This window comes from Ovis canadensis, chromosome 5 (assembly GCF_042477335.2).
Source record: "Ovis canadensis isolate MfBH-ARS-UI-01 breed Bighorn chromosome 5, ARS-UI_OviCan_v2, whole genome shotgun sequence".
NCBI classification, from domain to species: Eukaryota; Metazoa; Chordata; class Mammalia; order Artiodactyla; family Bovidae; genus Ovis; species Ovis canadensis.
Genome location: NC_091249.1, coordinates 17,540,110 through 17,565,405, shown reverse-complemented (window position 1 = coordinate 17,565,405; position 25,296 = coordinate 17,540,110). Strand labels below are relative to the sequence as shown.

Below are 25,296 nucleotides of genomic sequence, written 5' to 3'. Positions count from 1 at the left end.
GACCCGGCAGAAACAGACTAGTGTCCCCAGAGCCAGCGTGCCCTCAGCTGGTGGAGACAGAAACCCACTTCAGAGCCTCAGGATCCCTGTGTGATGTTCACAGTCTCGGAGAGACCAGAGTGGAAAGCACGGAGCTGGATCCCAAGCCAAGTGACAGGTGTGGAGGCCAGCCCTCTGGAGTGTGAGGCAGGGCGCATGTGGCAGATCCCAGCAGCAGACGCTGGACACCGCTACGCCTCGGGCTGGGCTTTTTAATTAGCCTTGGCCACTCTGATGGGCCCCAGTTAAGTGGAGAATGTGATGGCAGAGCGGGGTCAGGCAGAGAGATGGGTTTTAATTAAAGCACTGCAGGGTCCTAGCCAGGGTAGCGATGGTCTAGGCAGGAGCGCCCCCACCTGACTGCCTTGGTCCTAGTCTTGTTCCAAAGGCTGCTGGCGCACCTCAGGTGGCAAGAATAAGCACCGCTTGCCCACAGCCAGGCATGGCACCCGCAGGCCTGTGACCTCGCGCCCTCTCTGTGAGGCCCAAGATCAGGCAGCTCCTCTCTGAGCCACTGTCCCCACTGGCTTCCCCTCTCTTCTTCCTGTCTCTGAGCATCTACAGTGTGTCCACTGAAAAGGCCCTGCTGGGCGGCAGAGCACAGAGGAAGAAACCATGAAACCAACGTGAAAGTGAAACTGAAATTGGCTCAGTCGTGTCCGACTCTTTGCGACCCCATGGACTATATAGTCCACGGAACTCTCCAGGCCAGAATACTGGAGTGGATAGCCTTTCCCTTCTCCAGGGGATCTTCCCAACCCAGGGATCGAACTCAGGTCTCCCGCATGAAACAAAAAAATGAATTAAATATGTTCATGTGCAACAGGGGAGAGTGGAGTGAAGGGAGGGCTATTTTCAATGGAGAGGGGAGTTCAAAGGAGCATAGACCCTCAGAAAGAGGATGGAAGGAGAAAGCGAACTCATCTGAAAGGGGGCAGTCAGTGCAAAGGCCTTGGGTCAGAACCCTGGGCACAGCTGAGCTGCCTGATACCAGCAAACTAAAATGAGAGGGAGGGCCTCCCTGGTGGTCCAGAGGTTAAGAATCCAAGGTGCAATGCCGGAAACACCGGTTCAATCCTGGTCTGGGAGGATCCCACATGCCGCGGAGCAGCTAAGCCCTTGGGCCACAACTACTGAGCCTGTGCCCTGGGGCCTTGCTCTACAACTAGAGAAGCCCGCACAACAAGAAGCCCGCATAGCGCAGCCAGACAGTAGCCTGCGCAGCAATGAAGACCAAGCAGAGCCAGAACTCAACAAAAATAAACACAAATTAAAAAAAATAAAACTAGAGGGAGCCAGACAGCAGAAAGGCATGGGCATGGAAGGTTTTCAGCGTCACTCAGGTGGACAAGGACCACATGGGGCTTCTGAGTTGGGCCACCTGCTAGGTTCCAGGAACCAGAGTGCCTGACCCCTGTAACTCAGACACCAATCTGCTTGGTGCTCCCTAGCCTTGCTCAGTGGAATGGCAAGCAAGACACTTGCGAGTCCTTGACAGATTCTGAGTCTCAGGATGGTCCTTGGGTCTGGGCTTGGAGCTGTCTGGGAGAGACGGTGGCAGGCAGGAGTCCTGCCCCACAGCTGCCCATCTTTCTTCAGAATAGTTCTGCAATGACTGCAGCTACAAGGCTGACATTCTCCACGGCTGGCTCCCTCCAGACCCGGGGCTTTGGGAGTGATGCGTGAAGGAAACAGGGAGAGAGAGTGTCCTTCCCCTGGTCCTGTCAGGGGCTGCAGGCCAGGGGGAACCCAGGAAAGGACTGTTCTAACCCCAAGAGCCAGAACCGCTACAAGGTGTGGCAGTCACAGCAGGGGACAGCTGCCCACTGGGAGACACACACCCAGCTACACAGGTTATGTCACTTGCAAGAAGCTGGCCACCCTCAGGCCAATGTGTGCAGATACCACCTGGACAGGCAGGTGAAAGGAAAGAGGGGTCTAGGGGACCCCCATACTTTCAGCCCCAGAAACCAGTCCACATGAGGCCCTGGGGGGGCCGTGACAAATTTCCACAAATGTAGTGGCTAAAAACAACAGAAATTTGTTCTCTCCTGGGATTGGAGGCTGGAAGTTCAAAATGAATGTGTGGGTGGAGTGTGCTCCCTCTAGAGGCCCTGGGGCAGACCCTTCCTGCTCCTGGTTCTCGGTGCCCGGGCATCCATTGGCTTACGGCTGCGTCACCCCAGTTTCTGCCCCTGTGGTCAGGTGGCCACCTTCAGAGGTCTGTCTCAGATCACCTGTAATAACACTTGTCACTGAATCCAGGGCCCTAATCCAGTCATCTCACCTCAAGATTCTTGATTAATAACAACTGCAAAGACACCTTTTCCAGACAAGATCCAATTCTGAGATTCTGGACAGATGTGACTTTGGGGGGATACCATTCTACCCCCTGAAAACCCTGTGGGGTAAACCCAGGTACTACCGCAATTTGGCTGCACCACATGCAAGCCTGGCGCCAGTCCATGCCACCAAGATGCTCCTAGGTCCTAACCCCCAAGGAGATTGCGTATATGAGGACTGTTATTTTAAGCCACTAGGGTTTGTGGAACTCGTCACCAGTCCATAGATAGGGCAGGGACCAACAAGCTTTTCCCTTTCCCAGGGTTTTGAAACCCTGAATTCATCAGATGCCTCCCAAGACAGGTTGGGTCCCTCCCTCCTGCTGTCCTCTGTCTGGGGGTTGAAAGGGGGAGAAGGGCCCCCCAGAGAGAGGAACAGCCCTCTCAAACCTGGGGGTGAGTCCCAAGAGAACAGCTTCGTCCAGGTGGAGACGAGGGCTGCAGGGCCCCTCACAGTCTGCGACACAATCTGCGCCCAGACTCCTGAGGGCCTGCCCCTCCGCCCTCCCCTCCCCTCCCCTCCCCATCAGCTTGCTGAGTGCCATGGCTGTACACCCTGGTCAGCCTGGTCCAGTGATCTCCTGCTGGCTTCCTGGTCTCCAGCCAGACTGCAGGGACCACCATGGAAAGTGCCTGAGTCACTGGTGTCTTCCTGCCCCTCAAATTCCATGTCAGATATCTCTGTGGGTCCCCTGCCCTACAGCTTGCCACATACCATCCCCAAGTGGGGCCTCTCTCCCTCCCCTACTGACCTCATCTAGAAGCTAGAGCAGGGAGGTTATATAGGCACCAGGGACCCGCTAGCAGGCTAAGGAAGTCCATGAGCTCCTTCTCAGAATACGGTTTTATTACTACCTAGCATCAATGATGCACCATCAGAAACAGATCCAGTTATCAAAAGTTTTAAGATTTTTGTGGCATGTGACTTCAGGGGCAACAGGTCTCTACGACCTCGATGAGGATGATGGTTTCCAAAATGTACCCAGTGCAGTTAGCACTTTCTGGACTGTACACATCCAGCGTGTCCTTCCGACTGTGTTCGGCTCCATAATGCTGGCAGACGTGGGAATGGAGCCTTGCGCAGAAGGGGGCTCGAATGCAGCGCTGTAATTTCTGTCAGCCTCCAGAGATGAAAACGCTAGCTGCAGGCTGACCATGTCTGTAATCTCAGTTGAGCGGGGGACAGAAACGAGATTTCATGGTTCCTGCAACAGTCATGACAAGATGTAAAACTGTCTTGAGGCTTCTGTTGCTGACAACATCGTAGGGCCAGTGCATACCGCTATCTGGGAATGTCACCTATATTCAAAATGGGAGGGAATGGTGAATGTCAGTCAGAGGGTTCTAAAAAGACGGGCTTTTTGGCATCCCAGTGCGAAGCTCACTGAGAAGCACTCCCTGGACTTGCCTTACCTATCGTCTGCTCAGGCGTGAAGTGAGACCAAGAACCAGGTAAGAAACCTCTTTCCCAGTGAAGCTGGCCTTCTAGAGAGCACTGCCATGCCCAGGAGAGCAGAGACGAGTATTCAAGAACTGCACATTCCCAGACAGTGCCCAGGAAGAGGGAGAAAAGCCTTGGGTAGGGAATGGTCCTGGGCTGTTCCTGTAAGCTGGGCCAGAGAGAGGATGCAGGGAAGGGAGGAGCCTGCGTGATATGGGGACACTGAGGCAGGAGTGGGTATGCTCAAAGAGTCTCAAGGTGGAGAGGCCCCAGAGTCAGCCCACTCACAGGCATGGAACTGGGCCATGGTCCTCCCACTGACCCTTGACCGCTGTGCGGCTCTCGGTGGGCACATCCCTATGCCAAACACAGGTTTCTGACGTAACCTAGCTGTCCCGACTCCAACCCAGGCCCAGGACAAGGGGGCAGAATGGCCTGGGGATGGAGCAGGAAAACGGGCATGAGCATGGAGGCATGCAGGTGCCGTCCCAGGACCCACATCCCCAGAACAGCTGGCATAATCCCTGAAGCCTGCACCAGGAGGGACACGTAGGAGAGAGGGCTTTGAGGGCGGATCCTAGAGAGGAAGGGCTCTGAGCTGAGCAGAGGGGAGGATTGGGTCCTCTCCACATCCCACCTGTATCTGGGACAGAAACCTGTCTCAGGGTCCCCTCTGGGCTCAGGGGTTCTTTAAAGGCCAGCTCACCAGGGGAGGGCAAGTAGGCAGAGACACCCCAAACCCCCCACCATCCCGAGAAATTTTTTAAGAGGATACAGTTTTGCAACTAGGTCCTGGGTGTTGAGTGCTTTAGTAAGTACTGAGCTCCCCATCGCTTGAGGAAAACAAGATAATGTTGCAGCCTACAGATTCACTGAAGCTCCAGTGTCTTCAGAGGCAGGGTGGGGACAGAGGAAGAGATGCTGGCAACAAACACGCTAGGATCTGAGATCCAGGGGCTCAGTTCTAACCGTGTGATCTTGGGTGGGCTCGCAACCTCTCTGACTGCCACTAGCCTGGCATAAATGTTGCCCGCCTCACAGGTGCCACACATAGAAGCTGCATGTGGTACTAACCAGGCTGGGGGGCTTAGAGGGTGTACTCATATTCCCTCTCCCTCCTGCCTCAGCTCCTTTGCTCTTTCTGGCACTTCTGTCCCTCCAACCACCCTTCCCAGGGTTCAGCATCCCTGTGTCTGACCTTGTCTCTGGACTCAGGGACCCCCTGAGGGGAGGAACTTAGCCCCAGCTCAAGCTGAAGGTGAGGATCTGGGCTGGGGGCTTTGAACCTGACAGTGGATGTGGCCATGGATGCTGGCAGGCCCTCTAGCCGGCTCACTCTGCCCTCTCCTGGCCAAAGCTGGGCAGGTACACAGCTTTTCCATCCCTGCAAAGGGAACAGGGAGGTCCTGGTGGGCATTAGGGCCTCATTTTCCCTAGGCAATTGCCTAGTACCTCCTGGCTCTCTAACGTCTCCTGCCTGGGGCAGGGATCCTTCCCCTGATGTGCCCACCCTGGGCCCCCATACCTGTCTGGTCTGAAGACACCCTCTTTTCCCAAGTTGGGGGCCAGACCAGGAGAAAAGAATCAGGAAGAAGGTAAATTGGGTAACCTCGGGTTTACGTAGGAATCCGCCTTATTTTTTAAAACTGTGTATGTATCTTTCACATGCTCCTTCCTGTCTCTTTAAGGATGCTCCTGAGGACACAACCATTTGCAGGCATTCAGCTGTGGGTCAGTTCTCTAGGGAAGAGAGCCAGTAGCACCAGAAGGTTCTGTGCCCCTCTCTGGAGACACAAAACCCTGAGGGCACGTTGAGTGAGCACTGTGACGTGTTCACAGCAATGGGGAGGCAGAAGCTGAGGTGCACAGCACAGGCTAGGTCTTCCATAAATGACGAGGGCTGGGGGAGGCTGCGGCTCAAGCAAGAGTCTGGCTCACAAGATCTAGGGCCCTCAGCCTCTCGGAAGAGGAGGTCATCAGCGTTTGGTGCAGGAGGGCTGCCTGGGGGGTAGTGGGCAGCCCCAGGGAGAGCTGGTGAGGTCCCAGCCACCCCAGCGCTGTAAGGAGGCCCCAAGAGGAGTGTGTAGGTGGGGAGTAGAGGAGAGAGGCCCCTGGACCAAAAGGCAGGCCCCTAGACCAAGGCCCAGGTAATGACCTGCTTGGTGCTCTCCACAACATGCAAGATAGTGAGTGAAGGCTGCCCCAGCAATCTCACCGGTGCCTCCCGTCACAGCAGCTGGAGGATAGGAGCGGAGTGACGGTACGGGGCTCGCGCCGGCAGGCCACAGTGAGTTCCCAAGCAGGGGGCCACACTAAGGCCCGAGACTGGAGAATGTGGAAGGGAACCACAGTAGGCCCCCTCTCCCTTCTGATCAGCTTAGGGAGGCTTCCCAGAGGAGGGGCTCCCCTGTGTCACCTGGACCCCGCTTAGATGGCACCCCAGGGCAGCACTGCTCCCTGCCCAGGTGCTTGCTCCACCAGTGCTACCAGATGCCTTCTCCATTTGATCTTGACTCTTGCTTCTCCAGGTCGCTCCCCGACCGCGCACAGGGCAGCGTGGGTCCCTGCGGCCGCCGGGCCTGAGGCTGGAGCGGGGAGCTGGCACCCAGCACCGCCGCCCCGGGACCGCAGGGACCGCCTGGGACTCAGTCTCTGCATCTGCCAAATGGGCTTGAGAACTCACCCCCGGGCAGAGCACAGACAGGCGCGCGCAGGCGCAGCCGGACTCTGCCTGGGCTAGGCGCGCCGGGGACGCGGGGGGCGCGCGCAAGCGCAGCGGGGAGCCAGGCGTCCTCCCCGGGCCCCGCGCCTACCCAAGGTCCTGTCCCTACCTCCCGCACAGAGTCTGCGCCTGCGCACCGCAGAGGGCGAGTGGGTGGGACTGCGGGGGGGACTGCCCCGTTCCCCAGCGTCCCCCGCGGCAGCAGGCACTGACGTGGCCGCCGTCAGAGCCGCCATCTTGTGGGAGCGAAACCAACGCCTGCCTCCGAGCAGCATCTGCGCCGCGGCCGCCGAGGGTGAGGCTGGGCTGGGGCCGAGGCGGGGGCGGGGGCCGAGTTGAGGCCCGGCGCGAGGTTGAGCCGGGGAGGTGAGGGCCGAGGCAGGGGCCGAGGTGAGGCCAGGCCGGGCGAGGGGCGAGGTGAGAGCCGAGGTGAGGCCGGGCCGGGGGCCGAGGCGAGGCGGAGTCGAGGCGGGGAGCCACGGCCCGGCGGGCCCAGGGTCGACTAGAGGCCGGGGTTGGGGCGAGCCTCGGCCGGGCTGCGGGTTCAGGCTGGGCTGGGCACCGAGGCGGGGCGGGGCGGGGTGGGTGCGGAATGCGGGGCCAGGGGTCTAGGCTGGGGTGGGGGTCGAGTCGGGGCCGAGCTGGCGCGGGGGCTGAGTCGGGGCCGGGGAGGGGTTCTGTCCGGCCACCCTCTCACCAGGGCCCCCAGAGTGGCCGGGGCGGGCTCCCGGAAGTCCGGCCCGCGCCGCGGGTGCTCCAGGAAGCCCCGCTGCTTGCTCCGCCTCCGAGGCCTCCTGTCTCGGGGTCGCAAGGACCAGGAAACTGAGGCCCGCAGCCCGGGACACGGCCAAGGTCACACGATGGCCAGGGTTTGAGCCCAGTTCCTGCTTGTTCCGAGGACAGAGCCGGCGAGGCCGGGCGGAGCCCCGGGTTCCTAGGCGCGTGCTGTGGCGCTTGGGTCTGAGTAGGAGCGCCTGTGGCCCAGGAAGCCCTCGATGGACGCGCCTACGGCTTTGTAGGGCTCCTTTAACCAAGATTGCTGCAACCCCGGGATTGCTTCCCGGGTGCCTTTGGCGTGGATTGGAATACACTTCCGAGCTGGTGAATCTTTAACCTACCTATAGAACGCGACCTGGCCGGAGTTGAGGCAGCCTCCCTAGCAGAGCGTCCTAACGCTTTCCAGTCCAAGCAGTTACGGACGGTAAAACAGTAGCTTTGTTAATAAGGCTTGGCAATTAATTTCAGAGTACTTAAAATATTAGCTAACCAGTTGACCACTTTTGAGCGCTCGACAGAACACCAGGTTGCTGTTTCTAGCGAAATCTAGCGAAATTGCACAAGAAATCACTGGCAGGAGACGGGCAATTCAAACGCTTTGGGTGTCCCCGGAAGTCACTGTTGAGAACTGTGTGGTTGATGTAGTCGTAACTGATGTAGTTGGTGTTGGAGTGGTCAGCTCTTGGTCTTGTTTCAGAACTAGTGGTCAGCGTTTTTTTTTTTTTTTTTCCCCTGCTGGCTGTTTGCATGGTTGCTCTTGCGTTTTTGGCGGAGTGTCTGAAGGAGTGTGAGATGCCATGGCGTGTGCTGTGTCCTTGGGAGTTTTCAGAAACCATTATGAGTAGCCAAAACTGGAAGAGCTTTGAATGCATGGTGTTGCTGAGTCCAGGATTATGAGCAGTTGAGTGTGTGTGAAAGTTACAAATATGGCCACTCTGTTACAGTGTGCCATCTTCCTCCCATAAAGGTTTTCTCTAGTTACTGGGTAGAATGTAATGTGCCTCTTCACTGGAAATGTCCTGTTGAAAACGAATCCTTGTCACTTGGGCATTACAAATCTGTTTCCTGTGATGGCTAACTTCAGATACAAGTATTCAAAATTGCTACTTCAGAAAGATTTTAAATAGTTGGTTTGTATGATAGCTGACTCACATGCTGTCTGCTTATCATTGTAAGAAAGTTAGAAAGCAAAAACTGGTTCTGTGCTTCTCACAGTTCTGGTTTCTTAAATTGTGTGGTTTAGCTATTTGCTTTGCCTCTTGCGCAAGGTGAAGGGGCTGTTCAGACCTGCTAAGCCACCTTTTCCAAAGATCATGACAGGCTTGAAACTGCAAGGTACACCTTGACTTCTCTGTTGACTTTAGTAAAATTGAGTATGGACCCTCGAGTTGATCTCCATGGTCAAATGGCCTTAGGAATAAACCTAACAAAGTGGGGAAAACCCTTGTGCAAGTTCATAAATAGTATATTAACTTGGTTTGAGAGAGTTGAATCAGTTTTCTTTAAATTCTTCAAATTGGATGTTGCCTTGATACATGAATTTAAATCTGCTCTTGATCACAGGTCAGGCTCACCGAGCGTTTCTGTAGCCCTCCCGAGGATTGTGATCACTTACTGAGCTGGTGTTCAAACCCATCTAGCCTGTGCTTCCTATACCGCTTATGGCCGTCTCTGTGCACAGCATTCCATAGTCTCCCCTTTGACCTTCCAGCCTTTGTAGGATTAGGAGAATGAAGGAAGTAAAATGCACATCTGTCAGAGGTTGGAAAAGAAACATGAAAAATTCCTTTCAGTTGGGATCTTAAAATTAGGTAAGAACTTAACCTCTTTTGTGATCTGTCTGCTCTTCATTGATGTGGATGGTATTAGAAATGTCCTCCTAGTACCATCTGAAGTGGTCTTTTGGAAACGTTTTTGACCTAACAGTGGGTTGGGTGTAATGCTTCCCGCTGGCAAGTAAAGGAGGGCTTGGGAATGTGTGAGTGTGAGAAAGGGGGGTTGGTTAATTTCAGAGTGTGAGCCAAGGTGAGGGGAGTACTTTATCCTTATCCTTTTGTGATTGTTAAAAATTCTTTAAAATATAGCATCTGGTATAGCTATACAGTTGTAACACTATTCTGGAAGGTACTCCAGCATTCTTAGATGGATCAGATGGCCTGATTAGCTAGAAAAAATGTGGCAGAATTTAACACAAATACATCAAAGCTCCTTATTCATAGGAGAGTCTGTTAGGCCCCCACCCAGTTCTTTCACATTAAGCTTCCTTATATGAGTGGGAAGAAATAGTGAAGCTATCTGTTGCAGGAACTAACCTCAGTATTCCTAACAAACCCTTGTTTCCTGATTTTTGCATATGTTGGAGACTGAGCTGGGCAGCCTGTCATCGGCAAATAGGAAGAGAAGAATAGGACTTCTCACTGACTAAAGAGACAGAAAACATACAAGGCAGGCAGATTTTTATACACATAGCACTTGGGAGTGATTCTCTTTAGGAGGCAGACTGTTAGTATACAGCATAAATTAACAAAAGCCCCAGTTATGATCCACGCACATTTCCAGAAGTTAAAAATGTAGTGTATTTTAGAAACATTAATTAGTAAGTTTTTTTCCTCTAAAGGATGCTAGCAAGTCAGTAGAATTTGTCTCCAAAGAGCAAGTCATATGTAAAATAGCCAGCATCTTTCAGTTTGTATTGTACGCCAGATTATTTTTGCAGTGCTGTGAGTTCAGTTCAGGCGCTCAGTCGTGTCCGACTCTTTGCGACCCCATGAACCGCAGCACGCCAGGCCTCCCTGTCCATCACCAACTCCTGGAGTTCACTCAGACTCACGTCCATCGAGTCAGTGATGCCATCCAGTCTATATGTGGGCGCTAAACAGAAAGTTTGGTGGTGCTAGGTCTCTGAGGCCCTGGAAATTTTTTGGCCTGAAGTTTTAAGTATCCTGTCAGCTTGACATAGGGACAAATGGCCAAGAAAACAATTTCAAGATTCTGTCTAAACTCATATGTGCAAAGTAGGAATAAAGGCAAAGTTAGATGTGCCAGCATTTTGAGCACAGGTTTCAGAATAAAGGATATCTCTAAAAATTGCTACGAAGAGTACATTTTCCTGTGGAGCTTTCTATTATCTGTAGATGAGCATGCGGTTCCTAACTCAGTGAATCTATTACAGTATCTTGTCAATTCTGGCGATGTACCTTTGCTTAAAATAGCTGCAGGTTTTAACACTTCTCTTCATCAGAGTGAGAGAGGCCTTGCGCATTCCTGAGGTGCATTCCTAGTCACTAGTTGCAGGTCCCCGAGGGCAGGCTTAGGGAGCAGACTGTGTGCACACCCCCGCTGTGGCATTGAGCATTCCTGAGCTGCACACATCTGCCCTGAGCAGCTGCCTGTCCCGAGTTTCCCCCTCACCGCAGCGTCGGAGAGAGGCTCGGGCTCCACCGCACCCGCGTGCACTCTCACACCAGTGTGAGAGCCCTTGTGGGCTTGATGGGCTTCTTTTTTCTGACAGACTAAGTTTTTAGAAAAACGTGTGTGATTAATCTTTCTATTTTTTGATTCTTAAAGCCCTTAAATATTCTTTTATGATTCTTTTCTTCTTTCCTTGTTTGTGAATCTCTTGGGTGCTCAGGGAGGTGGCCAGTGGAGGAAGACAAGTAGAGATAGGGAGATGGGTGAGGGAAGGTGGGTGAGGGCCGGGTGGAAGGTGGGGGCGGCGGCAGCGAGTGGAATGGGAAAGCAGGCCCCCGGGGCCCGGAAGGAGCAGTGGGCGCTGAGAGTAGCTAGTCAGGCCTGTCCGGAGGACGAGGACGGGGAGGAGTGGAGTGTCATGTGAGCAGAGGTGTGAAGGAGGGGCTCCTGTGGGTCTTTGGAAGAAACAGGAAGCTTCTCCCTTGCAAGGGAAAACAGCAGCAGAGGCCCTTGGCTGGGAGTGCGCTTAGTGGTTTGGGAGCCTTGCTAGGAGCAGAGGAGGGGCGGGAAGCCTGCTGGTGTGTGCCAGTGCTCCTTGAAGGGGAAGCCCCTCAGAAAGGGTAGTTTGGAAATGTGTGGGATGATTTTGGGCTCTGTCAGAGATGGAAGGCAATACTGATATTTAGAAGCAAGGATGCATTCTGCATGACTTTCATGTAGGTGAAAAAGCTGTTTATATCTTAAACCTAATTCTGTTTATGTACAGGGTCAACTTGTGGGTGTATACTTTTAATTGAAGGTGTGAGTCACTCAGGCGTGTCCAACTCCTTGTGACCCCATGAACTATAGCCCACCGGGCTCCTCTGTCCATGGGATTTCCCAGGCAAGAATACTGGGGTGGGTTGCCATTCTCTTCTCCAGGGGAATCTTCCCAACCCAGGGACTGAACCTGGGTATCCTGCGTTAGAGTCAGATTCTTTACCATCTGAGCCACCAGGGAAGCCCTTGGTTTTAACAGATGTTTTGAATTCTCCGGGAGTGAAACTACCTTGTAAATTAAGGGTGATTGTATTTGGTTCTTTGCAGAATCGTACCAAGAGTTGTTCTCTGTTTCCAGGTGGGGGAAGGAAAAAAAACTTGGTGGACACACCAGGCCTTGAGTGTCTGAGATGCTGCTGCATTTGTGGCAGTCTTCATTAGGTGGTTCTCTGACTGCCTCCCTTGAACTTGTGGTCATGACCAGTATTGAAGGTCACATTTTATCATATGACACTGTCTTTCATTTTCCAGTTACGTTTTAGTTGGGGCAGCGTGGGGTTTTTGCAGTCCAGTGAGTACGTTGGTTACATTGTCTCCTCGCTTCCTTCTGAATGGTAGAGGTGATGCTGTGAAATGAATGGGAGTGTTGGCTCTGATCTTTTTAAGGAACCTGAATTTGGTCTGATCTTTCCTAATAGTCCCCTCTTGCTGGCATCGAGAACACCTTGTGACGTGAAAGCTACAGGCTTTGGGAATGTCAGGGGGTGGGGGATAAGGTGGCCAGGACCAGGCACAGGCAGACAGTGATGGGGAAGCACCTTTCTAAAAAAGAGATGATGGGACTTGCCAGTAAACAGATTTGGGGATGAGAGGGACAGAGTGGGATTGTGGGTATCTCCTAGGTTTGGGTCTGAGAAACTGGGAGGAAGTTGCACAGGATTAAAGTGGGAAAGAGAGGGTCCTTTTATATTTGAGGATTATATTTTGAAGGGAGATCCATGCATTGAGGGGGAAATAGGAGATAAGTCTGGAGATGAAAGGAAGGTTCAGCTGGGGTCCCCTATAGGGGCCTGCATTCCCCTGGGACTGCATGGCTGGGGACAGGGGCAGTGCTAGTGAGTGAACGCACCAGACACTGAGTCTTGGGCTGGTGGGGCCTCTGGTCGCCTGAGACGGGCGCCAGGGACTGCTGGGAGGCTTTCAGCAGAGGCTGGCGGGAGCAGATGTATGAATGAAATGTCCCTGGTCCAGGGCTGCCCCCAGTTTAAAATGTGAGCAGGGTAGGAGGCGGCCAACTGAGAGGGTTGCTGTGGCTGTTTGGGCCAGTGAGAAGTTCACGCAGTCACATCGGCCTCCCAGGCAAGACCAGCGAGGGTGTGCTGAGTGCTCCCAGCTGGGGCAGCATCTCTGGGTGCTTCTGACGGGTCTCACGAAGGCGGGGCCGGCAGGGGGCGTCAGAGGTAGAGGACCTAACAGACTCCATCACTGCTGCTCTCCCTGTTTCCTCTCCTCTGGGAAGCCCATCCCTCAGAGGCAGGGCTGCGATCTTTTTTACATTTTGTTTTCAGAATGAAAGTTCTCTGCAGGCAGAAATCAGATTTTGGAGATTGATTTAATCGTTTTCAGTTCAGTCGCTCAGTCATGTCCAACTCTTTGCGGCTCGGTTAATCATTTTAGCTATTCACAAAGTTTTCTTGTTCTGAGAAAGCCTGGGGGTGGGGCACATCTGCCACTCTGAGAAACTTTGGGGAAGAAGAACTGGGCACTTTGACAAGCTAATAGTTGGTTGCACTTCCCTTTTTCTTCAAGGGTGTGGAAAGGGTCTCTGCAACACTGGCTTCCCTAGGGCCCTGCCCTCATGCCTGGAGAGGGCCCTGTGTCTGCACCGTAGGTGCGGGTGGCCTTTTTGAGGAGACACCACAGAGGACAGAAACCACAGAGGCGTCAGCACATCTGTGGGGATTACATAATTAGAGTAGAGTGGCGAAAGCAGATTAATGTGAGTTATTTCACGACAGACTCCTGAACTGCCATCTCTTTCTCATTCTCACTTCTAGAACTAAAACACAGGGTTGTGCTGTTTGACAGATGTGCCTGCTTTTTCTGTCAGATCATGGGGACTGAGACTCGGCAGCTGGAGACGTGTGTGCGTGCGCGCGCGTGTGTGTGCGTGTGCGCCCTTGCGTGCACATGCTGCCGCGTCGGGGCCCAGTGTGACTGGATCAGCCTTTTGACGCTTGGCGAAGTTTACCATTGAGCTGAGGCTGGGAGGGTGAGCGTGTCACTGTCGCACTGGTGTTTCAGCGTCTCTTAGTTGGTCTCAGTGAGTGTGGCGCTTCTGTGTGCCCACAGCTGTACTCATCACACAGCTGCTCCTTAACGTGAATGTGGTGACTGTTCGCCCTACTGTCTGTTGAGGGTGCGCTGAAAGGCATAGAAAGGGGAGGACTTTTTCTTGGGAAAGGTAGCGTCTGAACTTGCCTTCAGAGGTTGAGTGAAGGGCTCGATGGGCATGACGTGGAGAATCAGTATGAAGAGGGGGCTGGGAGCGCAGCTAAGGTCTGAAAAGATGGCTGACGTGCAGAATTCGGAAGGAGTTAGTGGTAGGGCACTTTTCAGGGTGTCTAGGTGGTTGAGGGGAAGATCCTCTGGAGGAGGGCATGGCAGCCCACTCCAGTATCCTCGCCTGGAGAAGCCATAGATGGAGGAGCCTGGCAGGCTACAGTTCGTGGGGTTGCGAAGAGTCGGACACTACTGAAGTGACTTGGCACAGCACGGGTGGTGGAGAGTTGCCTGTAGTTTCTCATATCCTGCTTTGCATTTTAGTCATAAGTTGCTTTGTTTCCTCCATTTTCTGTTTAATTTGGTACACGTCTTTTTTTTTTAATGTTTACTTGGCTGTGTGGGGTCTTCATTGCAGCTCCTGGGCTCCTTCGCTGTAGTTTGCAGGCTTAGTTGCCCTGCAGCATGTGATACCTTAATTCCCTGACAAGAGTTCAAACTCAAGTCTCCTGCATTGGAAGACCGATTATCAACCACTGGACCACCAAAGCAAGTCCCTGTTGCACATTTTAATGTTGTGAGGTTGATGCAAATTTATGTTTTAGGTCTTTTGATTTTTTTTTTTTTTTCCTTCCAGGAACAACTTCTTGAGACTAAGTGTGTTTGGAGTCAGGGTGTATGTGCCCTAACTCCTAAAATAGGAGTTCTCGTCAGGGTCCATGGTGCTGGCTGCTCCATCGTGGAGGGCCCGGGTGCCCAGCACTGGTCTGCAGGACCTGCAAGCCATTCCATCCCACAGACAGCAAACTCAGATGGTCCTGCGTAGCTGCCGGGCACTAGGAATGTAGGTTTCCCCTGGAACCCCTCGAGTCCAGGGGCAAATCCAGGAGAAGAAATAGCAAGGAGCAGCCAGCGTCTGCTGCCAGGACAAACAGAGCCGTGAGGGAGGCTCCTGATGGGGCATCTGAGGGAAGCCTCAACTTGGAGGGATCACCCACTCCTTGTTTCACCCCAGTTGAAGGCCACATGATGTTTGTGTTCAGAGGTCCTATGTGGAGATTGTTTTCATTTGAGCTAGATCATCTGGTTATTTGGTCTCATCTGTAGATTTCAGGTTGATCTAAGTGTCTTTGGTAATGGACTTTGAGGATAGTTACGGGTTTTTTTTTAAGTAGTAAAATAAAACTTAAAGACTATGGATGAGAAGGAACTACAAACCCTAAATATGTTCATCAGTTAATGCTTTGACTTTTGCAGTTATTGAAAAGCAGGGTTAATTGCAGTTAACGCTGTTTCGACGTTTGCCTTGTGGTTCAGTGTGCCTGCTCCATTTGACATTGGACAGTGGCTGCTGAGTGCTCACGTTAGTGTGTACCGAGAGCCATATCTATGTGAAGCTTATTTGTCGTTGTCATTTTAAGAATTTCACCTTGAGTCTTAAGCTGGCAGAGAGGGATGTAAATTGAATTTCACTGATTGCTTCTCCTAAGAATCAGACCTGAGCGGAAATCACCTCCTTCAGCTTTGGGAGGCAACTTGCAGGGCACCTGGGGACCAGCCCTCCAGTGTCGTTGTCCTAGCCTTTGGGTTTCTGGCACTCAGCCTTCTTTAGGGGCAGGAATTGGGGGTGACTGCTGCAGAGAGACCAGGTCTAGTGTCTAACTGATTGATTCCTGCAAAACATCCTGAAAGTTCTGTTGTGAAAAACAAAAATCAGCCTCTCATGGGAGCTTACCTTTAGATGCAGACGAGGATTACACTGTTCTAGAATGTTTTTGCATGTTCTTTCATTATTATTTTTCTTTGTATTGAAAGTTCAGAGTCAAGGTAGGTGAAATGGGTGAAGGTGGTCAAAAGACACAAACTTCTGGTTAAAAGGATAGATAAACCCTGGAATGTAAGGTTCAGTATGGTGACTGTAATTCACCATACTGTATTATATATTTGAAAGTTGCTAAGAGAGGAAATCCTAAAAGTTCTCATCACAAAGAAAAAAGAGTGACTGTATGAGGTGACAGAAGTTAACTAAACTTTGTGTGGTGATCATTTCACAATAAATACACATATCAGATCATTATTTTGTACACCTGAATATAATACAGACCGTTCAGTCAACCTAATTATATCCTTTGAGTGTCTCAGTCTGAATATTCTTCCTTCTGAATATTCTGTTCTTGATCCTTAGCTTTGTCACAGTTGTGTTAGGCCTGTAAGGCATATCTGCCTATCATCAGTATTAGGATGTTCAGTTCTCACACTAATTTTCATAAAATAGTGACGATACGTGGTGGTCTGCTCAGTTGCAGAAGAATGTCAGAGCTGCAGGAGTGGACGCTGGACTAGTAGAGTAGTTCCGTAAGGCTTTATTTAGTTGATGTGCTGGGACCCCAAGTTGATGTACAAAAATCAGTTTGTAGCAGATGTAATATGTGGTCATATCGCTTATGGAATTAGGGGACCTTCCCCTTCAAAATTAAATCCTACACATCAGAGATGGATTAGGCTTTTGAATAGTTGATAATCTAAGCACATTCATTCTGCTAAAAGAATAAATGAAACAGTTAAAGAAAATGTTTTATAATGTATATCAATTCCTCGGGAATTTCTTCACTTTATTAAATTTTCTCAAATTAGATATTAAAACTGACATTATGAACCGTTGAGCTGTACTTACACCTAATAAACTTCTAAAAAAAAAACGGGTAAAATGAAAAAAAGCTCTGATGTCACCTAGCTTGTTCATTTGAGTAGGGGAGACCCATGTGATCTCTTATTTACAGAGGGACCAGAGCAGCCTGTCCCGGGCTGAAGCACAGAACAGAAAACACAGGAGTTTGTTTGTTTGTTTGTTTGTTTTTCCCTTCCCTGGTCACACGTTTATTTCCCAAGGTTAGTGATTTATTCTTCTTAATGATTCTCAGTAGATTGGGTCATCTTGATATTCGCTGTTACAGAGATTCTGTTAAATAAACCAGCTCCTAGCCATTTCAGAAAATGTGACAGATTTTCCTTCTGCAGAAGTAAGCTGCACAACTTCGTAGGGGCGGGTTTCCCTTGCTCATCCCGAATCCTCTGAGATTCGTTAGGAGGTGCAGCGGGCACAGGTAGAGGTCGTGGAGATACATATTTCTCTTTAACAGCTATAAACCAGTTACTCTGGATTCATTTACTGGCGTGGAACAGGTGTAAACTCACCGCTACATTTTTTCCCTCCCTCTCCTGGCTTTCCTCGGGCGGCATCTTGTTTGGCCTTGGCCTGTAGCCTAGTAGTCTTTGCGGACAGGAATGTAGCCAGCCAGTTGTGTCCTGTTCTTTGCTATAGTGTTGAACCGACACCCAGTCTTGTTTCTGGTCCTAATGAGAAAAAGGAAAAAAATGTTCTTAAGGGGCTGCATCTGCTCAGAGCTTTCTGTCTCAGGAAAGAGATGGTCTTTTATTACTCTCTTTATGAGCCAGCACAGAGGTGCAGACTGAGGCAGGTGCAGGGAAGTGATCTTTTGAGAAAGTCAATGTCTTCACTGCTTACAAATACGATCATTACCTGAACCTGAAAAACAGGTTTCTGCCTGAGTGCAAAGGATCCTGGTGGAGGAAAGGGTGAAATAGGCTTAGGCTGGATGTCCTAAAAGTTAGACCTGTATGGAGAGGCCACAGAACAGCTCTTGTGGTCACTGTTGAGTCTTCCACTGCGACACATGCTGTGTTAGATCAGGAGCTGGCAGGGTCCCTGGACCAGGTGCAGGGCGGATATAGATAGATGGCTGGTGTAGTGGGAGAAACCAGGTGCTGTGTGTAGCGTCTCCTGGAGTTCCTGTGCCGTGTGCTCAGTTGCTTCAGTTGTGTCTGACTCTTGGCCACTCTGTGGACTGTAGCCTGCCAGACTCCTCCATCCGTGGGATTCTCCAGGCAAGAGTATTGGAGTGGGTTGCCCTCCTCCAGGGCATCTTCTTGACCCAGGGATCAAAGCCGCATCTCGCAGGCAGATTCTTTACCGTTGAGCCACCAGGGAAGCCCAGAGTTCTGCTCACCCCCATCTAGGTTCAGCCACCAAAATATATGGCCCACTTGCCCTTTGGGGCTGCAGGAGTTGGGTAAGTTGAAAAACTGTGTGGAGGAAAGGGACCAGATTGATAATTAGGGCTCAGCCGACTGCAGGGCCAAGGCAGGCCAGGGACTGTGAGTGGGCAGACACGCTGGGCTGGGTGGGAGGAAGAGGAGGCCCCTGGCCTGCTGTGGCTGACTGCATCTCCAGGCTGACCTGCAGTGCGGGCTTGCTGCTGGGCCCAGTTCACCTGGAGTGCTCCGTCAGTCCCATGTAGGGGCTGGGGAAGCATAGAAAACAGTTTCGCTCCTCAGTGCCCAGGTTTCTGTGTCAGTTTGTGTGAGCTTAATGCTAAAACAAATGGAGACAGCGGTCTTCCAGCCTGCTTCACAGGGATCGCCCTTTCTCGCCTTACTGTTCTGAGTAGGGTGCTAATCCGGTCTCTCAGTATGTCAGCTTTGGACGCTTGAGACCACAAGTTCTGTCCTTGGCTTCCCAGTACCCAGGAGTGCCAGTCAAAGTGTCATGACTAAATAAATGTTGTTCACTGCTGAGTCAAGTGGTGACTGGCTTATTATGTTTTCCTGCAGGAAATCTCAAAATGACTTCATTTTCATCCTTGGGTTTTTTCCTGGGTGTTTGTCATTATTTTTTCCCAATTCCCTTATAATTGCCACGCCCCGTGTTTAAACCACATAGGAAACGTGTTCCTCTTTTCCTGGAGCTCTCCTCCTCCGCGGGGCTGCTGCTCAGGCCTTCCTCTGCCTCCCTCTGTCACCTTGGGCGGCAGCGGGGAGTGTTGCCCTTGCCTGTGGCAGCCTGCAGACGAGGCGCATGTGAGACTTTGCACTGGTGACCTCTCTGTCCTGCCCTTTCACTGACCCCATAGTTTGGTTGACACAGAACTGCAGATGGGAAGCAGTGTTTGTGTCTTTCTTTGCAGGGGACAGGTTTAGGTTCGCCCCGTAATTGAGGGAAACACACAGCCTTCCTCGCTGTGTCCCCCACTAGAGTGCGCATTTACTGCAGCTGATGAGCCTACGTTGGCACACCATCATTCAGAGCCCATACTTGATCTTGGGGTTCACTCCTGGTACTGTGCGTTCTCTAGGTTTGGACAAATGTATCAAGGCATGTATCAACCATTGTAGAATAGTTTCACTGTCTAAAAATGCCCTATCTCTACCTGTTCATCCTCCCTTCCCCCTGACCCCTCAGAACCACTGAAAGGATCTTTTACTCTCTCCACAGTTGCCTTTTCCAGAATGTCACGTAGTTGGAATCATACACTGTATAGTATTCTTAAATGGGCTTCTTTCACTCAATGCACATTTATACTATAATAATAATGTACACTTATCTGTATATTAGCACTTTTCTTTTAGTGTTGAATGACATCCTGTTGTTCGGATTTACCAAACAGTTTATTCATTCACCTACGGAAAGACATCATGGTTGCTTCCAGATTGTGGCAATCATGAATAAGGCTTGTGAACACCAGTGTGCAGGTGTCTGTGTGGTTGCTCGTTTGCAGCCACTTTGGGAACATGAGGGCTGAGTTTCATGTTCAGAGTCTTTTGTAAGAAACCTCCAAACATTTTTCAGAATGGCTGCTCTTTCTTTCATGGGATCATGTCTTTGGTGTTGTGTCTGAAAAGTCATCATCATACTCAGGGTAGATGTTGGTCTTCTACGTTGCTCCCGGTCTCCCTGTTCTGAGGCTCGTGCATGTGTGGATTGCTTCACGCTGGTTGTGAGCTCTGCCGTGTCTGTCCTGACGCCCTGTTCTTGTCTGATGGGCTCCACGTCTCCACCACGTTGGTGCTAGGGCTGTGTGTGGCTTGGGGGTTCTATTTGTTTACTTTTCTTTTTAAATTCTCTTCTGTCTTGTTTCTCTCCAAATTCTTTGTTTCAGTCAGTTCCACTGGGGGCTTCTTACAGGGAGATAGGGGCATGGATGTTTGGGGGCCTCCAGGTGTAAGAGTGCAGTCCCGGCCTTGAGGCCTCTATGTCTTGTGTGCAGGTCTGTGGCGGCAGGGTGCCTCCCTGTTGATCTCGCCATATTCCTCTGTTTCCAGAACAGTGCACCCTGTGCCCTCCTCTGACTGGAGAGCAGAGTGAGGACCCCTGATTCAGTTGCTCCAAAAAGGTCGCCTGGCTCTCCTGCAGGGCTGAGGATGATGCTTGGCCAGGGCCAGACCCCACCAGAATTGCACCTGCTCTCGGTCCTTTACTTCTTTATTGGTAGTGACTTCAGAAATAAGCTGAGATAAATATGCGTTCAGTTCATTCTGTTTTCCATAATTTATCATCCTCTATATTTAGGAAAAGTGGTTGTCTGCCGAAAAGGAAATACCATAGTAAAGATCTTTTTTAAATGTTAATTTTATAAATAGGTAATATTATTCAAAACCAAAAAGAACTTTAAAATGTTGAAAGAGCACTGAGGCCTGCTAGAAGGGGCTCCGCTGGATGCCCCTAAGGCCATTGGCGCATCTAGGTCACAGTGGAGCGGCGGTCTGACCCACTGAGCAAACTGGGAATTCCCAAGCTCACACCGTGTCAGTATATGGAGGAGAGAGTGCTGGTTCCTTGGGTAGAAGGCTAACTAACGCTGGAAGGAATGACTGTAGAAAACCACCGTTAGAAAAGTCCTGATGGCAGTAATTCAGCCAGGAAATGTCAGCATGCTGAAACTAGAGGGTGGAAGCTGGATGAGAAGCGGAACGTGTACATAGTCCCCAGATGCTCCCTGATGGCTAAGGCAGAAAGGAGCTTACGATGGAGACCTGGCAGCTCCACGTGAGCCTGTCATCAGAGTTGACGTGGGGTGGTGGGGGTCTGGGGCACACCCCCTACGTAGAATGGAGGGGGGAGTGCCTGTGGCAGGCCCGTATCTGCGTCCTCCGTGGAACTGGCCTCTTACCCAAGCAGTATCCATCCAAAGTTCAAACACTGGGAAGCTCATAGTTACTTCTGGGAGGTTAGGTATGCAGGGCAAGACTCCTTCCCAACCTCAACAATAGCCTCCACTAGCACCCTCCCAGTGATGAGGTGTGAGCATCTCCCATCAGCTTAGAACAAGCTCTCTGTGGTTGATTTGGTTTTCTGTCAACACTCGCACAGAATCTGCCAGTTGAAGGCTGCTCAGCCCTCCACAGCTTGACTTCACCTTAGGTGCTAAGTCCAGATTTCCTAAGCATTTGAGAAAGTGACTGTTTTTTTCCTAAAGCCCTGTTTGGAAATAAAACAGTTGAAGGATGAATATACTGAGTGTGGAGAGGCCATATGTGGGTCTTCCAGTACAAGAGATCCCCACCTCTGTGATCACTTACCCCTTCCTGCAGGTCTGGGTGTCGGGGCCTGGGCTCGGACCTGGGGTCCAGTCAGCTCAGTGGCTGCTCCCAGTCTGCTCTGCTGAGTGAGGCGAGCTGGCGGGGGGTGGGGGGCGGTGCAGACACAGCGCTCGTGCGCTTCTGCACACTCGTGGCTGCACCGCGCAGGCCACCTCTCCGACCAGCGCTGACCACAGGTCTTGGCAAGGTGCTCCCTAACGTGGCCATGCTGTGGGCTCACCCTTGGGCTGAATACTCTTGGACTGAGCAGCAGGTGTGCTGCTCTTGAGCCCTGGGTGTTCTCACTCAGCCAGTCCTGCCTGCAGGGTGTGCTGAGCTCTCAGCTTGTTGGGAAGGGCTGGCTCCTGGTCTTGGCCAGGGCCCTCCTAGGTTCTCAGGTGTTAGTTGTCTTACCATTGAACTCTGCTTCATCGAGACTTGGGGCAGTTGGGAGACATGGTAGGGCCTTGAAGTGGTTGTTTCTGGCCCCTTGAAGAACTGTGCATTAGGTTATGGAGAGCCTAGCGTCCATTTGAAAGCCACACTACTGCACCCCAGAGTGGCGGGTTGGAGGACTTAGAGGTAAGGTGCCCTCAGGCCTTGGTTATAAGTTCCTCAGATGATGGAGCAGCCGCTTCACATTCCAGTCAGCCTTGTTCTAAGAGTCCCATATGCTGCCTTGTTAGGCTGATTTAGAGGCTCAAGAGGTAGGTGGGCAGGACCGTTTTCTTTTGGATAGGAACCAGAATTTCATCAGCTTGTGAGAGGAGGAGCTGCCTCAGCCTGGCTCTGGGTGAGCGGTCTCTGAGCTGCTCCTGCTTGCCTGGCCCTGGGCAGCACAGAAAAAGACCCCAGGACTCCTTGTTCCTGCAGGTTTCTCTGGCCAGTGTTGCCCCCACCGGTGTGCAGCATGGGGAATATCTTTGCAAACCTCTTCAAGGGCCTTTTTGGCAAAAAAGAAATGCGCATTCTCATGGTGGGCCTAGATGCTGCGGGAAAGACCACCATCCTGTACAAACTGAAGCTGGGTGAAATTGTGACCACCATTCCCACTATTGGTGAGGACGCTGGGCCTTGGGAGGCTGGGAGGTGGTGGTGGCCCTGGGGATAGGCTCACCCGGCTCTCTTCCAGGCTTCAACGTGGAGACCGTGGAGTACAAGAACATTAGCTTCACTGTGTGGGACGTGGGCGGCCAGGACAAGATCCGGCCTCTGTGGCGCCACTACTTTCAAAACACACAAGGTATGAGTGAGCTGCCCCGTTACACGCCTCAGGAGTGGGGCTCGGGGTGTCCCGGGTGCCTGCAGTCACGCTTACTGTCCCCTCTGCAGGCCTCATCTTTGTGGTTGACAGCAATGACAGAGAGCGTGTGAATGAGGCCCGCGAGGAGCTCATGAGGATGTTGGCAGAAGACGAGCTCAGGGACGCCGTTCTGCTCGTGTTTGCTAACAAACAGGTACGTGTGACTGAACACCCTGTGTGCCAGTGGGGGTGCACGTCAGGCAGCCAGCCTCTCAGGGCTGGAGGTCTGACTGGGGGGCCACAGGTCAGGTGGAAAGGGTTCCATGCACTCCCCCTGACCCACGCCTGCTGTGCTGCCACCCCCAGGACCTCCCTAATGCCATGAACGCGGCCGAGATCACGGACAAGCTGGGCCTACACTCTCTGCGCCACAGGAACTGGTACATACAGGCTACCTGCGCCACCAGCGGGGACGGGCTTTACGAGGGACTGGACTGGCTGTCCAATCAGCTCCGGAACCAGAAATGAGCTGTCATCCTCTCTCCTCCCCTCTCACTCCCTCCTTCTACCCTCGCTTTACTCTCATGTGGCAAACGTGCCCCTGTGGTGTGAGTGCCAGAAGCTGTCTCCATGGTCGGTCACAGTGTGCTTCACCATGCTGTAAATGTGCAGACGCAGCCTGCAACTGGGTTTTTATTTAATGTAAATAGTTTTTGTCTCCAATGAGGCAGCTTCTGGTACTCCTATGCAATATTACTCAGCTTTTTTTATTGTAAAAAGAAAATCAACCCACTGTTTAGTACTGAGAAGGGATTTTAGGCACACGGGTCATCTAGGAGTTGTGTGTCAGACGAGCCCAATACTCCTCCTCTGGGCTTTAGGTCTGTGTTGAGATCCATTTTGGTGGTTGGTTTTTAACCCAAACTCAGTGCATTTTTTAAAATAGTTACAAATACAAAATAAGGAGAACACTTGAACACACAGAAGGGAGAAATGTGCCTAATGTAGGTTCTGCGGTGACGGCCTGAGTCCAGTCCACCGGTGGTCTGTTTCCCGCTGGGAACATGAAGCGGGGCAGAACCAGCCGTGATACCCATTCTGCATGGTCACAGTAGGGTCCCTGTGATTCGCTCTGTCTCGGGTCCTCCCACCCCCCGTAGCGTTTGTGCTTGTATTTGTGCATACGTGGCCGCCCAGGAGATGGGGTGGAGGCTGCAGCCGCCGTTCTCAGACCCCTTGGAAGAACCCCGGCCTTTTCTCGGGTCAGCATGGGCACTTTGGTTGGAACGCCCTGGCTGGAGCGGGAGGCCTGCAGCCCCCCTGCTTGCCTGCTCCGGGCTCTCTGGGGTCTCACCAGCAGGAGTGCGGGTGGTCATCCTTGAGCCCCAGCCCCTCAGAGCCCCTGTCTACATGTGCTTTCACTCCCTCAGCCTGCAAGGGTCAGATTTGCCATTGAAAATGATAACCTCTACTTTTTTCTTTTGTATTTTGATAAACACTGAAGAAGCTGGAGCTGTTAAACTTTATCTTGGGGAAAACCTCAGAGCTGGTTTATTTGGTGTCGTGGAACCTCTTACTGCTTTCAATACACAATTAGTAATCAACTGTTTTGTATACTTGTTTTCAGTTTTCATTTCGACAAACAAGCACTGTAATTACAGCTATTAGAATAAAATCTCTTAACTATTTCATGGCTCTCTTGTGTTTGGGTGCCCCTGACAGCCTGCCCTCTGGGAGTTGGGCAAGGACAGCCTCTTCTTGCTCACTTAGTGAGGGCCACATGGCTCTGCCTTGCCCCATTCTCGCTCTGCTCACCCCTTCCCTGCCCATGCCCCCACCTTCACTTTGCCGTGGTCCAATGTGAGCATGTTCCAGTGCCCTGGTAGTAACCACCTCGTTGGTCTCATTGCTGGCAGTCCAGCCCCCTGGTCCCAGGCTTTGCAGTGCCCAGTCATGAGAGGGACAGCAGGGTCACCATATAGGGTGTGCCCCAGGGGCCAGGGCCAAGCGTGGTATGGAAGAGACCCCACACACACACACCCTTCCTAACATCCACTGTCTCTGGTACCCCCAGGCCAGTTTGTCCTCTGGAGGGGCAGGACAGTCTCCAGTGTTGCTGCCTCAGTAGTTGACACAGGCCTGGCTGGGTGATCTGTGTCTGTGCCATAGACCCCCCTCCCACTTTTGCGGGGGTCGCCCCTCTGACCTGGAGCCCTTCTTGGGACCCTTGTTTTCCCCACTGGGCAGCCCTTGGTAGGTCAGAGTCCAGGTGGCCTTCCCCCAGGAGGCAGGCTCCACCCTAGTCACAGGTTGATAACCAGTGCCGAGTGCCTTTAAGACAGAGTTGCTTTCAGTTCTCATTTCTTTTAAAATCAGCAGCAAAACAAGAACCTAGGTAATGAATCCAGTCTAGGTTTTGTCTTTATTCCAGTGTGGTTTGTAGGATGTTTTCTTTTTTTCTATGGATGGCAATATTGTATGTGTGCCTTCAGCCTTGGAGGTGGCTGGGTGGAGGGACCCAGGGCCTTCACAGCAGGCAGGGGGGCAGGGGTGGGTACCTGTGGGACAGTGGTTAGAAGATCTTTGGTGGCCGAGGAAGACAAGGGTGGCTGCAGGTACAAGTCTCCTTCCCCAGGATCTAGATGCCCAGCCCGACTGCCCCCTTCTAGCATGGTCACCTGCT

The 25,296-nt window shown here is 51.9% G+C and overlaps 1 protein-coding gene across 8 annotated transcripts; it reads left to right on the top strand.

The window, feature by feature from the left end:
- Positions 1-6,532: 6,532 nt before the first annotated feature.
- Positions 6,533-24,217, top strand: ARF1 (ARF GTPase 1). 8 transcript variants are annotated; one of them, XM_069590574.1, is made up of 6 exons: positions 6,630-6,839; positions 8,885-9,132; positions 22,244-22,428; positions 22,503-22,613; positions 22,703-22,827; positions 22,980-24,217. In XM_069590574.1, the coding sequence occupies exons 3-6, from the start codon at positions 22,281-22,283 to the stop codon at positions 23,139-23,141; spliced, it is 546 nt and encodes a 181-aa protein (XP_069446675.1). In that variant the 5' UTR covers positions 6,630-6,839; positions 8,885-9,132; positions 22,244-22,280; the 3' UTR covers positions 23,142-24,217. The 8 variants fall into 8 exon arrangements, with proteins under 8 accessions (XP_069446673.1, XP_069446675.1, XP_069446677.1 ...); XM_069590577.1 differs by lacking the exon at positions 6,630-6,839 and adding an exon at positions 7,305-7,745; XM_069590572.1 differs by lacking the exon at positions 8,885-9,132 and having other exon boundaries at positions 6,533-6,839.
- Positions 24,218-25,296: the final 1,079 nt, after the last annotated feature.